We start from the raw sequence: 14,362 nt of genomic DNA, 5'->3' as shown, positions 1-14,362 counted from the left end.
CACAGACACACACACTCTTGGATCGAGACCTCTGCCCTGCTGGATTTGAGTTACGTGGTTGCCTTCTCCTCTTCCTAATCCCCTAAAATGAGAGTTGTGGACTGCCAAAGAACTCCCAGACACACACATACACAGTGAAACACAAAATTGTAGCTTGGTTTCCAAGTGGCCCTCTGAGATATTCTTTTCAGGCTTTGGTGTCCCACCGAGGGCCAAGCATACACACAAACGGGCATGCACATAGACACACATTCACTCAACTGCACATACACACACACAGATGTACATGCACACACACAAAAACTCTCACACAGGGGAGGAAACAGTGAAGCATTGTTTGCTACTTCCTGAGAGAGCCGGCATCAGGATCACAGGAGCTCTGTCAGCCTCTCTCTGAAGCCCAGGCATCTAATTGAGTATGGACAGCCATGAGAGACCACATGTCTTTTGGCTAAGCACATTTAAAAAGCGCATAGATCACTCATAAATGCATGTGTTTGTGTGTGTGATTTTCCACTCGTTGCAGTGAGGATCAGTTCCAAAGGCAGACCAATGGGGAGTGTATCCCAGTTTAGCTCTTGTGTCTGGAGAACAGTAGTTCGCCATCAATTATTCAAGTTCAGGTTCAGCAGTAAAATAACTTTTTGACAGGCTGAGAAATGTTTTCTTTTTTCCTGTCTGTTTGTTTTTAAGCAGTCTGCTGCTGTACCACAAAACTGGCAAGAAAAAAATATGATTTGGATATTGGTGTGCAGAGATAGTAGTCGAGCTACAGAGTCGTTACATAACTTGTGATTTATTACATTTTAAAGGGAAATGTGTAGTTGCACCATGTCAATACAGTTGTCTGTACAGTATACATTTCTACTGAGTTACCAATCTTAGATATGACATGAGAGCAATGCCATCTAATTTTAATTTTGGATTGTGCACTCATCCCAGGGCATCTACTGAGGTTTAAAATATACTCCAATATATTCTCTATACCAGCGGTTCTCAACCTTTTTTGCGCCACGGACCGGTTTATGCTTGACAATATTTTCACGGACCGGCCTTTAAGGTTTCGCGGATAAATACAACAAAATAAAACTAGTACCGGTACCGAAAAAAAGAAGATTTATTCATAACACACGTGAAAAGACCCAGGAAGACCGAGTTAACGATAAAAACGATAAAATAACGCTGAAAACCGATAAAAACCCTGAAAACCATACATTTCATACCTGAGCCTCAACTCTCGTGGCCCGGTACCAAACGACTCACGGACCGGTACCGGTCCGAGGCCCGGGGGTTGGGGACCGCTGCTCTATACTACAACCACAGGCTTGAGGGACAGAATGGAGGGTTTTACATGCAATGTCAAAGGGTCCTGAAGTGGTGTCTATGTACGACAAGTCGTGCATTTCAAAAATTTGTCAACAGGACCAGAACGAGCATTATCTAACCTGCGGTGTGGTGGTGCAATATTTAGCAGAGCAAAAAGTCTGTGTTTCTGTGTCTTTGTGTTTGACTCACAAGGACAATTAATCTTAGCTTGACTCATAAGTCTAAACTGATCATACATACATAGAACTGTCCCAAAGTCTTGAGCCACCCCTCACTTCTTTATATTTTGGTTGGAAAATGGGAAATACATGCAGTGATTTATTACTTGGAAACACAGTATATAGGACACAAACAGAGCTTGTATAATTCCAACAACCTTCAAAGTCAGTATTTGGTATGACTACCTTTATTATTTAACACAGCCTGAACTCTCTTAGTCAACATATCTTGTAATTACTTTAAGTAGTCTTCAGGAATAGTTCTCCAGGCTTTCTAAAAGACATTCAGAGTTCTTCTTTGGATGTTGTCTGCCTTTAGATGATCCCACACTGGTTTAATAATGTTGAGGTCTGGGCTCTGGGGAGGCTAATTCATGACTGATAGTGTTTCATTGTGTGTTTTTCTATCCACGTCGGTTTGTGTAGGAGTGTGTTTGGGATCGCTGTCATGCTGAAAAATTTGGCTGCTGCCAATCCAAAGCTTCCAGATGGTATTGCAAGTTGGATTAAAATCTGATGGTACTTTTTGGCATTCACAATTCCATAAATTTAGACAAGATCTCTAACACCACATGTAAATGGCCTGTATTTGTATAGCGCTTTTCTAGCCCCTAAGGACCCCAAAGCGCTTTACACAACCAGTCATTCACCCATTCACACACACATTCACACACTGGCGATGGCAAGCTACATTGTAGCCACAGCTGCCCTGGGGCGCACTGACAGAGGCGAGGCTGCCGGACACTGGCGCCACCGGGCCCTCTGACCACCACCAGTAGGCAACGGGTGAAGTGTCTTGCCCAAGGACACAACGACCGAGACTGTCCAAGCTGGGGCTCGAACCGGCAACCTTCCGATTACAAGGCGAACTCCCAACTCTTGAGCCACGATCGCACAAAACATGTAGCCTCGAACCATGACACGGCCACCACCATGTTTTACAGATGGCTGTATACACTCGTGGTTGTACCTAAATTAAAATGCCTGAAAATGGTCGATTCAAGACCTGATGATGACCAAAGCTGGAGAATTATTGCTCTCTTTAAAACTGTGGAAGCGACATATGAAGAAATGATGGGTGGCTCAGAAGTTTTGCAGAGTACTGAAAATTCCAGTATATTCAACTTAAATGATGGTAGATTGTTTTTTGCCCAATGTCCTCGACTAAACTAACTAACAATTCAAAGAAATCACCAGCCTTGCCATTTTATCACAAAAACAAGCAGCAGTTACAACACACACACACTCAGAAAAAAAGACTCCATCTGACCATTTGAGCACAGTAAAATGATTTTGTAACTGCTCCATTAAAATCTTCAAAGTCAGTTTTGATATGGTTTTGATGTACTAAGTGTGTGACACTGGAAACCACAGTTCATGTTGTGTCTGATAACAACAGTTAAAGCTGGTTTGTTTTAGTCGTCAGAGTAATTGTTTTCTAAATTTAGCTGCCAAACTGTAATCACAATAGAAGCAGGGTCCAAAGCACTGCAAGTACGTTTTGGGAAGACAATGATAATGAACCCATTTTTCTGTTTTTCTACAAACTTCTGCCAAAGAGTTTAGCCAGATGTTTCATCTCTTAGTCCTCTTAGCAAGGCTGCCTGAGGGTGCATTACATCACCATGTAACCTGGATTAAGAAAATATATTTTTTATGATCCAAATATATTAAAATTAATCTTCATCGCAGTTTTCAAATGTTTTGCGGAGAAAAAATGGATATGTCGCGATGCAACAACTGTCAGGGGTCTTTCCAAGGAAAACAACATCTACGGACTCTCATATCTATTTTTCTTTTCTTTTGACATGCTAGCCAACATTAGTTAGTTATATTTGACCAAGTTTAATAACACAGTTGAGAGTTACAAAAATTTTTTGCATGCTGCAAATGTTTTTAGCTTTTGTTGGTTTGGATTGGGCTGCGGAGGGGGCCCGATGGACTCATTGCTTAGGAGCAAAGGGAAGGATAAATGATTGATGTCAATACACTGAGAAAATACTTTGCTCTGGGGATAAGTGCAGCAAGACCAGAATTTAAGACTGTTTGTGTAAAATATATCATATGGCTTCAGAGAAAATTAAAGTGTGCTTTCATAAAATAATAACAGCAAAACTGCAAAGCAGATTACATGCTATTAATAAGATTAGAAACCCTCTTTAGACCATTGTTTAAGAATTAAAAGTAATTAAGTCTTTGTCAGAAGACATTTCTGCAAATTGTAAAGAAGTAATTCAAGTGCTGTGGATGACCTCTCACCAGCTTATTGATTTGTTCTTGTCAAATCACGGGGGTGTAACTTATTCCTGAAATGATAGCTAATAAAGGCAGTTTTGCAATTTAGGGGTTTTGGCAAAGAGGATTTAGGAACTGGCTGACAAACTGCTGTCAGTGGAGAAGTCAGGATGGATGAGGGGAGGGACCTCTTCATAATGCTCATGCTTAAAAACCTGTGGAGCCGTTCCAGATGGATGTTCTCAGAGCATGGTAATGATGTAGGGGCTGATTCCTCCATCTCTAGAGGCCTGCATGTCCACACTGGCCTACAGGAAAAAAAACACACTCACATTTTCTTTGCTTTTCCAACAGCTTTACTAAATCAAAAGCATTTTGAGTTCTGGAAATGACTGATGCAATCGCTTAAATGAAGAGTTCGTTTCAATATTATGGCCTCAAAATGAGTAAATGAAAGACAAACTGCCAACCAACAGATCGGAAGAATTTGGTTTACACGGACAGATCAGACATTTAGATTGAGTATTTATGGAAAGATCCTCCAGGGGAACCAAACATGGAAAGTAAGAAAGGTTGTGCTTGGCTCTGTGGTGGTGCTGGCTCCCAGCTGAAGCCAGACACCAGCCAGCTTTTGCATTGTAACCATGAGAGCTACAGCACGAAGACTCTAAATAAATGTGACAAAATTTGTTCCTCCAACCATCCCAAGTCATTGGGTTGTTTGTTCAAACAATGATCTTTTAGTCAGATTGCATAGCATTGGGCAAAAATCAGCAATGTTGGTTTGCTAGCTGGTCAATCCACTATTAGTCAGGTTGGTCTTTACTAATGTGTCTGAACAATTTTGTAGAGACAGCCAACATTAGCCAATGTTTCAAAGGTTTTATTCCACACAGCTGCCTTTAACGTTTGTCCACATCACCTATTGAACGTGTAGGTATCAGTCAGGTCGGACAGGTTGTTTTTTCCTGTACACTGGGGAAATTAAAGTACCCTAAACAAAGTATCATAGCTTGCATTTCCATGACTTCTGTAAGGTCCCTTAGATCTGAGTGGCTAAAATTTTCTTAACAATTTTCTTTTTTTTCTGACTGCAGAGATTTGTCTGTGGAGAGGTATTTATTATTTATACATAACAGAATTCCAGCTGAGGTAGCCAAACCTTCAGTGGATGGTTCATATTGTCCTGCAATTTCATTGTATGTGTACAACCGAAAACCATCCATCAATCCATCTTTTTCCAGTTTCCCAATTCTGGGTCAATTACCCAATGCCAATTGACACAGAATCAGAAGAAAATGATCACAAATTAAGAAAAGCATATGCAATCATAATTGGAGGTACATAAATATATTCACAGTGGTAAATTGATGGTAAGTTGTAAGTGCAATTTAAATACCTTTAGGTTATTTCACATTCAGTTAGTTTACTGCAAATTACAATTTGTGTCTTTTTAAGTATTCAAAGGTTTAGTCCTAATTAGTGATGGTGTCATCATTTCTCCAGTGAGAGGACGTAGGATGTTTTTTTCACACTTAACTTACTATTAGTTTAAATTCAGAAACAAATAAGTGCATTAACTTTGTGATAATGTTTCTGTGGAAGCTCAGTTTGGCCTCTGGCCTCGTTTCCATCCACTAATGGAGCAGAAAGATTACTTCTAATCCTGTTTTTAGCTCTGTGCAGTGATGTGCATGGGCTTTATCTCTTCACTAACATGGACAAGACTGTTTCCCATAATAGATCAAACACTCCCTACCGGCCCTGTCAAAACTTAATGGACACACATGCTTGCGTGCAAACACACTTGCAAAGCATGGTCTGTAAAATCTTTTATTTTTATATACAAAGGAACTCCTTAATAGCAATTAAATCCTTCAACCAGATCCACCAAAGCAGGGAGTGTGTTTTGGCAAAGGCGCCAGAAAGAAACGCAACTCACTTTCATTCTGTTTCTTGTGCCGAGTGAGCTCAGATCCACTCATGCATGTGTGAAACTCCCTATCACTTCTGCTGTCATCACTCCTCGCAATGCACGGAGTGTCTCCGCCCATACTCCACTGTCAGCAGTTTTTGTTGGGATGTATCCTGCTTGTATTCGGATGATCTAAAATGACCTGCTGTGCTTCCTTTTCTCTCATCGCAATGGTGAAAAACAATAGAGAGTAGATAGATGAGTGAGTTTAAGTCACTTCTCAAAGAAAGACGTTTTTGAGCCAAGTCTTCAAGAGTGACGCCAACAGTCACAAAGGACCCTTAAAGTTTCACAAAACGCTTAAAATGAGCGTGTACTCTAATTAACTCAGCAGTATGTAATTTTGTGCGCGATTAAGTTTAACCTCATCACATGCAGAGAATAACATTAAATGCCATTAAGTTAAAGGATTTGCACATTTTTACCCTCTGCAGGTTTAAAAAAGGAATACGTGGGACTTTTTTGGTAGCTATTTTAAGAAGACCTTTTATGCATTTCCTTATTTTCTGCCTCATATATATACTAGTACAACTCTCAAATAACAGGGCCAGCATATAAAATTAATTCCTGTGAGCCACAAGCACCTACTTCAGGCTGCTCAGTTTCATATAGTATTATAATATATAAATAAAAAGCTGTACAGATAATCCTAAAATGCTGAATTACACAAAATTTGGCTACTTTGAAAGAGTTTGTTCTGTAGAGCTACAACGTGATAACTTCAGATGTTGACTTGTTTTTTACAGGAGAAACAGTCAAATTGCAAATGCTCAGTAATGTATCCAGTGAAGACTCAACTTTCCATTAGATATTTTGTCTTCTTGTCCTTCTCCCAAAAAGCTGACTGTGTCGGGTTCATGCTTGTGTTTCTACTGACACCATCTTATATGAAACACAGGATTTTGGGTCGTGCAAAGGTCAGATAGGTCAAGAAAACCTCTTTGTCAGCTTTGCACATTTTGTAAATTTGACTGTAATGGATAATAAGAGCCTCTCAAAGTTGACCTCAAACTACACATAGACTTGTAACTGGAATGTGTACCGACTGGAACCGCTGACATGTGTGTCTAATTAGACTCATTGGGATTTGTCCTTGAATAGAAGTGAAGTCATTAGAGACGTGAGTCATCTTTTGTCAGGGCTGGGCAGCAATGTTGAGATGTGGCCCCGGGGGTCTTTCCCGTAAGGGTTCTGTCCTTCTCACTTGGTTTGAATTAAATTGAGCACACAGTCGCAAGGAAAGGGAGACAGACGTTTGCATCAGCATGAGCTGGTGTGGGAAAAGAAAAGGCAGGGGATGGAAAAGAACACAGAGGAAGAAAAAAGGGTTTCATTAGAAAATGGAGGTCAAGCAGAAAGAAATTAATAAAAATACAGAGGAGGGTTGAAGGAGGGCAGGACTGTAATCTCTCTCTCCTCATCAGTGCTTGTTACAGAGTCATTAACAGGGCTTTCAGATGGTGATGCCGACAACCTCCCTGAAGGATATCCACACACGGATACACACACTTACACATCTGTGTGCATAACTCCAAAGCTAGAGCACCGTGGACAATCCGGTTCCCAAAGATGTTTTATTTGACCCATGCTGCCTAAAATTACATGAAAACATTTCTTATTTGGGATGGAAGTCGCTGCCAAACAGGAGGCGTAGCAAAACAAACAATTTCCCCTCTGCCCACTGAGGAATTGTTGATTATTAGACTGCATATGTGTGTATGTGTGCACACATGATAAGAAATGTTCACACTAGGAAAAACCCTTTACTAAGTGTTGTTGCATAAGTACCTGCATTTCAGTGGTGCACCTGTGCCAAAATATTCTCGTTACGTTTGGTCTCAGCCTACAAATCAATCCGAGACGAATGCCATTTCCCCCCCAAACACTTAAAAAAATGCACAAATTCTAAAATAATCCTCAAATTATTATTTTATCCTAGTTGTTATTGCTTCTGATTGACTTTTGTGTACTTAAACCTGCTTATATCGGTTATTTCCATCCTTGAAAACCTGCAGAAAGGTTTGGTGCCTCGAGATAACGTTGCAGAAAAAATAGCAGAAATTAGAAACACGTGCTCAAGGAAACTGACTGCACATGAGCTGATGCTCTGAAAATGCTGACAGAGTGATGATACACAAGAGTATGACTAACTGACATGCATATATATCAAGAGTAAAGGGAAAGAATAAATCAATTTAAGGATGTTTATGGACCCATGTAAGCGATCAGAAATGATTAATAAGACTTGATTTTGGGATAGCAATTGTGGAAACAGTTGTGATAACGATTGTCTTCTAGCTACTGATAAATATTATATGATACGCTGGATCTTTGGGCTCCGCATCTCATGAGGATCAATTTGCATCAAGAATTACTGTCATTTAACAGTCGTTTAACTTTCTCTTTTTTTGTCTCATGTTTGTCCTATAGGTGCGTAGCCAGGGAGTGACAGAGGAGTTAAAATGCCTGAGTTTACTAAATGCTCTGGATAAGGACCAGGACATCCCAGATCAGCTGGCCCAGCTCTTCGGCGAACCCTGCATCAAACTGGCCGAAGGCATCAAAGCTTACATCTCCAAGGTAAGAGATGGAAGGAAAGGAACATTACATTTACCACACATCAACCAAATGAATAACAATATTATTAAGCAAAACATTATGTTTAATAAATTGATTTAAAAGATTTAATTGCCTCTCGTATTAGGGCATTGTTTTTAGTTTTAATACAGCCTTCAACATTGTAGGTCTATTAGTTTTCCAGTGCCGATATTATCTTGAAATAATAGCTTCACACACACTGATGTCAAACTGCCTCAGTTTGCATTCTTCCATTAATACAAATCCAAAAAGTGCACTGTGTGCAATACTTAGCTATGTAGCATGTATTTTGGCAGAGTAGTGTTGTCTTAAATCAAAAAAGATTGAATGATAAGTGCAATGTTTGACAGTGACTCAACCTAACTACTGCGTGTATCTCACAATTGCAATTTGTCAAACACCTGAACAAACACAACACTAGTTCTTTTACATTAACCCTCTGCAACCCAATAAACTTCTAATAGAAAATTCCAGATTCCTAAGAATTCTGAAAGAAACTGGAAATCTGATTGTCACTTCAAACACCTAAATATATATATAAAAAAACTACTGGAAACTATCACAAATAGCTTTTTCAAACCATATCTGACCACGTAAGATTTGTGCCTTTGTATGTACATCATCTGAGTTTTTCTTTAATAAAGAGTTTGATTAAATTCTAATATCAAATGAGAGTTCATTGGCTAATTGCCCAAGTCTGACAGTGTTAGATCCACTTCAAATAAAGTTCCAGTCACTGGTGTTAGCAAACACTAGGTAAGACCAGAAGCAATAAACAAACTGTTGTAGAAACTTTTCTGTTGTCAACAGCTGTTATTGTGGTACAGAGTACAGACGGTAAAGACTGCAATGAAAACTGCATGAACCCAAGTAATGCCACAATATGTTAAAAGTTCATATTTAAAAAAAAATACTCTTGAATGCTAGCCAGTTAGCATTAACTTAGCTAACTAGCAAACATCATTGTGATGACATCACCAACATGACACACACACTCCAGACTTTATAAGGCTCATGAACTTATTATCCAGAAACTCTTAATGTGCTTAATATAAGACTAGATATCTTTTTGAATATGCACTCATGTGCTTAAGAAGGGCAAGTACAGAAGTAGAAGGTTTGAGATACACTTAACATGTTATAAAATTGATATCAAGAATGCTAATTTAGTCAACGGCTATTGTGTATGTCTGGTACTTTGTATTAAAAAAAACAACAACGAACAAAAGTTAGAATGTAGTATTGCTCATTCAAGAAAAAATATTGCAAATATACTTTTTGTAGACTGGATGGTACATTAAATGCATCTTTACCAGCTAATATTCATCCAGTACTTTTCTAAATGATTATCTTTATATCCCATTAAGTTAACTGATGAAATCCAGATTTGAATTTTTAAAGCCCTCAACTAAAAGTCTTTAATGTTGCCCCTAATGATGTTAGCCCAGACAACTCCGCTGACCCTGGGTTAAAGACCAGATGGAGCCTGGTTTCAGCATGAAGGAATCTGCACAGTTACAGTGAATTTAGAACCATCTGCAGCGACTGATGCAGAACTGGAACTCTGGCTGGAAGTAATTGGGTGTATTTGTCATTATAATGGAAAAAAAACTTCAGCTCCAAGGGAGAATCACTCAATCATCAGATAACTATATATGTGTATAGAACATGTGAGTTGAATTAAGAGGAATGGACAGTTTGTAAAGATACCATCCAAGGTTTTTGTCTGAAATATACACAATGTCCCGCAGCAGCATCTGACAGCAGTCCACAGTATGTGTAGTAAATGGCTAAATGGCTTTTACTGAGTGACAAGTTTCAATGGCCTAATAGCTGTATCCAGAACAGATTATTTAAATAAACCAATCGTATGTGTGGCTCTTGTGAAAGCTTTCCGACTCTAAACTTTTTTCGTAGTTTATTTGGAACTCGTTGGTTGTTCATTGTACTCTCTATTACTGAAAATGGCAGGATGTTTTGCCATTCTTTCAATTTTACTTCATGGTCTTGGCTTTGTGGTCAAGTGTACCCTTTCAACAAAAAATAAAGAAAGAATACCATATCAGTCATATAAATGTCTTGGAAACCCAGATGTTTATGGTGGATTAAGTGAAAGGGAATCATTATTAGTACTGGAAATGAGAGCGCTGTAAGTAAAACACCTAATTTTTCTAAGTTTGTGCTCAACAGTCAGCATCACTGCATGTTTTTTTTTATAGTTTGGCTTATTTTGTTTGATTCTGTGGCAAGGTTATTGATAGTCAGGGCTCTAGACTAACTTTTTGCCATGGGCGTACAGGTATGCCTAACTTTAAAAAGTTAGGCGTACCGGCACAAAAGTTAGGCGCACACAAATTTTATAATAATTTATATAATATAATGTGTTTTTCTGGATACACTGTGCTTTTTCAGCTTTCAAAGATTGATGACACCGTGTCAGAGCACTGGCTATGAATTTCAGAAGGATCAGGCCTTAACTTAACAGAAAAGTTAGCAATAGTTATTTTCCTATTACAGCTACATCCACTTCTGTCGTGCCTAGGCTGCTCACTAGGGCTGGGTATCATCACTGATTTCTATAATCCATTCGATTCCGGTTTTCAAAGTCCCGATTCGATTCAACTTAGCCTCAGACAGTCAGAAATATTATAATTCTGATCATTTATCAGTACTGACTTCATCAGAATTGTGAACATCACAGCAGATGCCTTTGTGTGAAAGTAACTGAGAATAAAACACAGAAAAACATGAAGGAGATTTTCCTGGTCTGGCTTTTTATAGCAGATAACCTTAAAAATATTCTACAATGTTCTGCATATAAAGTTTAAATTTCTTCAGTATTGAACAACAGAAAAAATAGGCTTTCTTGTCCGAGGTCATTTAAGTGAAAAAAAGAAAAAAAAGAAAAAGACAGCAGCCGACAGCGCTGTAAACAACGGTAGACTGGTGGGTAATAAGCGAATGAATAATACAGAAAACAGAGATTGGAGACGGGAAACTGTTCTTGACGTACAGAGAGAGATAGAGAGAGAGCTAGCTGTGCATGAAGTGTGATTTTAATAGTCGTGGAAGCAAAACAGCAAAATTCATGACGACATTGATCAAATGTGAAGCACAGTTTGCTGCTTCTTTTGCTGCTGGCTCGGTGAATTTTGGTTGGAGAGAGACAAAACCTGCAGCTCAGAATCAGCGCAAGAAGACGTAAACACAGCGCGGACCGGACGCATCAGAATCACTAAGCTCCGACAGCGTGTCCGTCTACGGGCCGTCGGGTGAGAAAGCCGAGAAAGACAAAGTTGATTCTGATGCGTCAGGTCCGTTCTGTGTTTACGTCTTTGTGTGGAATCCGTGTACCTGCTCTCATTTGCTGTTTGGTTGTTGTTGAAATGGTTTTGTGAGCTTTAATCTGAGAATCTGGCGTTTCTGGCAAAACACAGTTATATTTAAAAGTCGATTCAGGATTTAATGAATTGATATCGCTTTATTCAAGCTACTCACCTCCCACTTCCACCTGCACTTTCAACTGGACCACGGCCAATCAGAGAGGTCCCGCCCCTTACTATCTCTGATTGGTTTAGTCCACGATCGGGGCAAAATGTGTGTCTGTTGTTGACCACAGGGAAGGTTGCAGATTTTTTTTTTTTGCTACCCGAACAGTTGGTCGCACAGGTGCAACCAAATATTTTTTTTTAGTCGCACCACTGAAAAATTTGGTCACATTTGCGACCAAATTGGTCGCACTCTAGAGCCCTGATAGTATTAGTAGAGATGAACCTTTGACCCAACAGACTGTCAGGTGTTTATAGAGTCATGCAGTTATCACAACACCAGTCAATAATTGACTGCATCAGGTGTGCCACTGGAGCCTTAATCCATTTATAATCTAACACCGCTGTTTTGCTAGACGTTACCATACGCAAGCTCTATCTTACGCAATTCTGTACTTGTCAACACAAGCTTGATTTGAAAAGCTTGATTTGCAAATGTGTTTTTTTTGTGCATGTGTTTACCTGCCAAATGTTTGGTTTAAACCTGTTTGGCCTTTATCATTGTAATCTGTAAAACTGCTCTCTTAAAGCACTTGGGCCAGTCAAACGAATGTGGGCAGTGACTTGCAGGCAAGATTCTTCATGCAGGGTTGTTACAAATTCTTGTGTTACTGAAAAAATTGTGGATTTTATGCAATACCTGATGGATTTTGTGCAAAGCTTGCATTCTCTGGTCAAAGTCATCATTTAGAAGTTGTAAAATGATGTTCTTTTGTTTGCAGATTAAAGAAAGGTGTGTTTTGTTTTGTTTTGTTTTTTTGTTTTTTTTCCTGGACCCACAGCTCAGGCACTAGAGGGTTTGTTTATAGAACTGATAAAACTTTGTGGGAAGTCTTCATCTCTTTCAACCATATTCAGATTTTAAAATGTGGTCTTCCTTGACATTGACTTATTAGAAGTGATTATACAATTGTAGTTTTATGTGTTAACGATGAAAAAAACTCAGTTTGTTTGCCTGCAAGCTTCTCCTACATGATCAAGAGTTGAGCAACCAAAGCTGGCACACAAGTTAATTTTAGGCCCCTAAGGGTTCTTATCTATATCAGATATTAAGAAATCATCATATTTCCTAGCAACCAACAGGCTAAAGTTAACAATTTCTTTGCTTATGCACCTAAAAGACCATAGAAAAGCTTAGTATCATTTCGTTTCATGGCAGTAACTTGTCATTTATATTCACAACATATGAATTATATTTACAAAATATTGAATTATGCTTAATATGATATGATGTCATCGTTTTGCCTAACAATGACCTAACAACAGACTAACGTGACATACCAGAAAATACTGCTGCACTCACATGTGCTAGTTTGTGAAAAACCACACACATGTCATGAATCATGCTTTTTTTTATACACTAAAGCATTAAAACTACTGAAGGGTGAAATGCAAAACACTGACCAGATGGGAAACCTTGCATACTGACAGCTATGAAGATGTTACTTTGACATACACCACCCATTGGTGGAGACCTAGTACACTGTGACATTTCAAGTGAACTCCCCGATGGCACTGGTCTCAAGCCACAGTACAATAAGATAAGATAAGATAAGATAAAACTTTATTAATCCCTCGGGTGGGTTCCTCTGGGAAATTCGGTTCCAAATAAGCACAGCACCGACAGAAGTTATAGAGTTACAGAATATTATATATATATATATATATATATACACACACATATATAAATACAAAGACATATATAGATAAAAATATACAAAGGGGATAAATAGAATAAATAGGAATAAAATAAAAATAAAAATACAGGTGGATTGCACATTTCAAGTATGGAGTCTATTGCACCGTTGACTATTAACAAAAAGTATTGCACAAAAGGTAATTAAGATAAGATAAGAGATAAGATAAGATAAAACTTTATTAATCCCTCGGGTGGGTTCCTCTGGGAAATTCGGTTCCAAATAAGCACAGCACCGACAGAAGTTATAGAGTTACAGAATATTATATATATATATATATATATATATATATATACACACACATATATAAATACAAAGACATATATAGATAAAAATATACAAAGGGGATAAATAGAATAAATAGGAATAAAATAAAAATAAAAATACAGGTGGATTGCACATTTCAAGTATGGAGTCTATTGCACCGTTGACTATTAACAAAAAGTATTGCACAAAGGTAATTGCACAGTGAGGTGAAGAGGCACTACAGCTTAGTTGTTCCCCCCTCCTTTGTCCTCCTGTTTCCCCTCCCTCTCCCCTCCAGAGAGGAGTTAAACAGTCTGATGGCGTGTGGGACAAAGGAGTTTTTAAGTCTGTTGGTTCCTGTCTTGGGGAGAAGCAACCTGTCACTGAACAGGCTCTTCTGGTTGTTTATGGCCGTGTGCAGAGGATGCCCAGCATTGTCCATAATGTCCAGCAGTTTCTTTAGTGTCCTTTTCTCTGCCACTGTCACCAGAGTGTCCAGCTTCATGCCGACCACAGAGC

At 38.8% G+C, this 14,362-nt stretch overlaps 1 protein-coding gene across 1 annotated transcript in view; it reads left to right on the top strand.

The window, feature by feature from the left end:
* Window positions 1–14,362, top strand: part of tnfsf10l (TNF superfamily member 10, like) — a 77,867-nt gene that overhangs the window by 22,131 nt on the left and 41,374 nt on the right. Inside the window, exon 2 of the mRNA XM_084923662.1 lies at window positions 8,185–8,334. Coding sequence (XP_084779788.1) covers window positions 8,185–8,334 — 150 coding nt within the window. The remainder of the gene's footprint in view (window positions 1–8,184; window positions 8,335–14,362) is intronic.

The sequence above is a fragment of the Perissodus microlepis genome, chromosome 3 (assembly GCF_051167445.1).
Source record: "Perissodus microlepis isolate ML-2025 ecotype Zambia chromosome 3, ASM5116744v1, whole genome shotgun sequence".
Classification (NCBI taxonomy): Eukaryota; Metazoa; Chordata; class Actinopteri; order Cichliformes; family Cichlidae; genus Perissodus; species Perissodus microlepis.
Note: the sequence above shows the minus strand (reverse complement) of the source record. Positions and strands in the feature narration are given on the sequence as shown.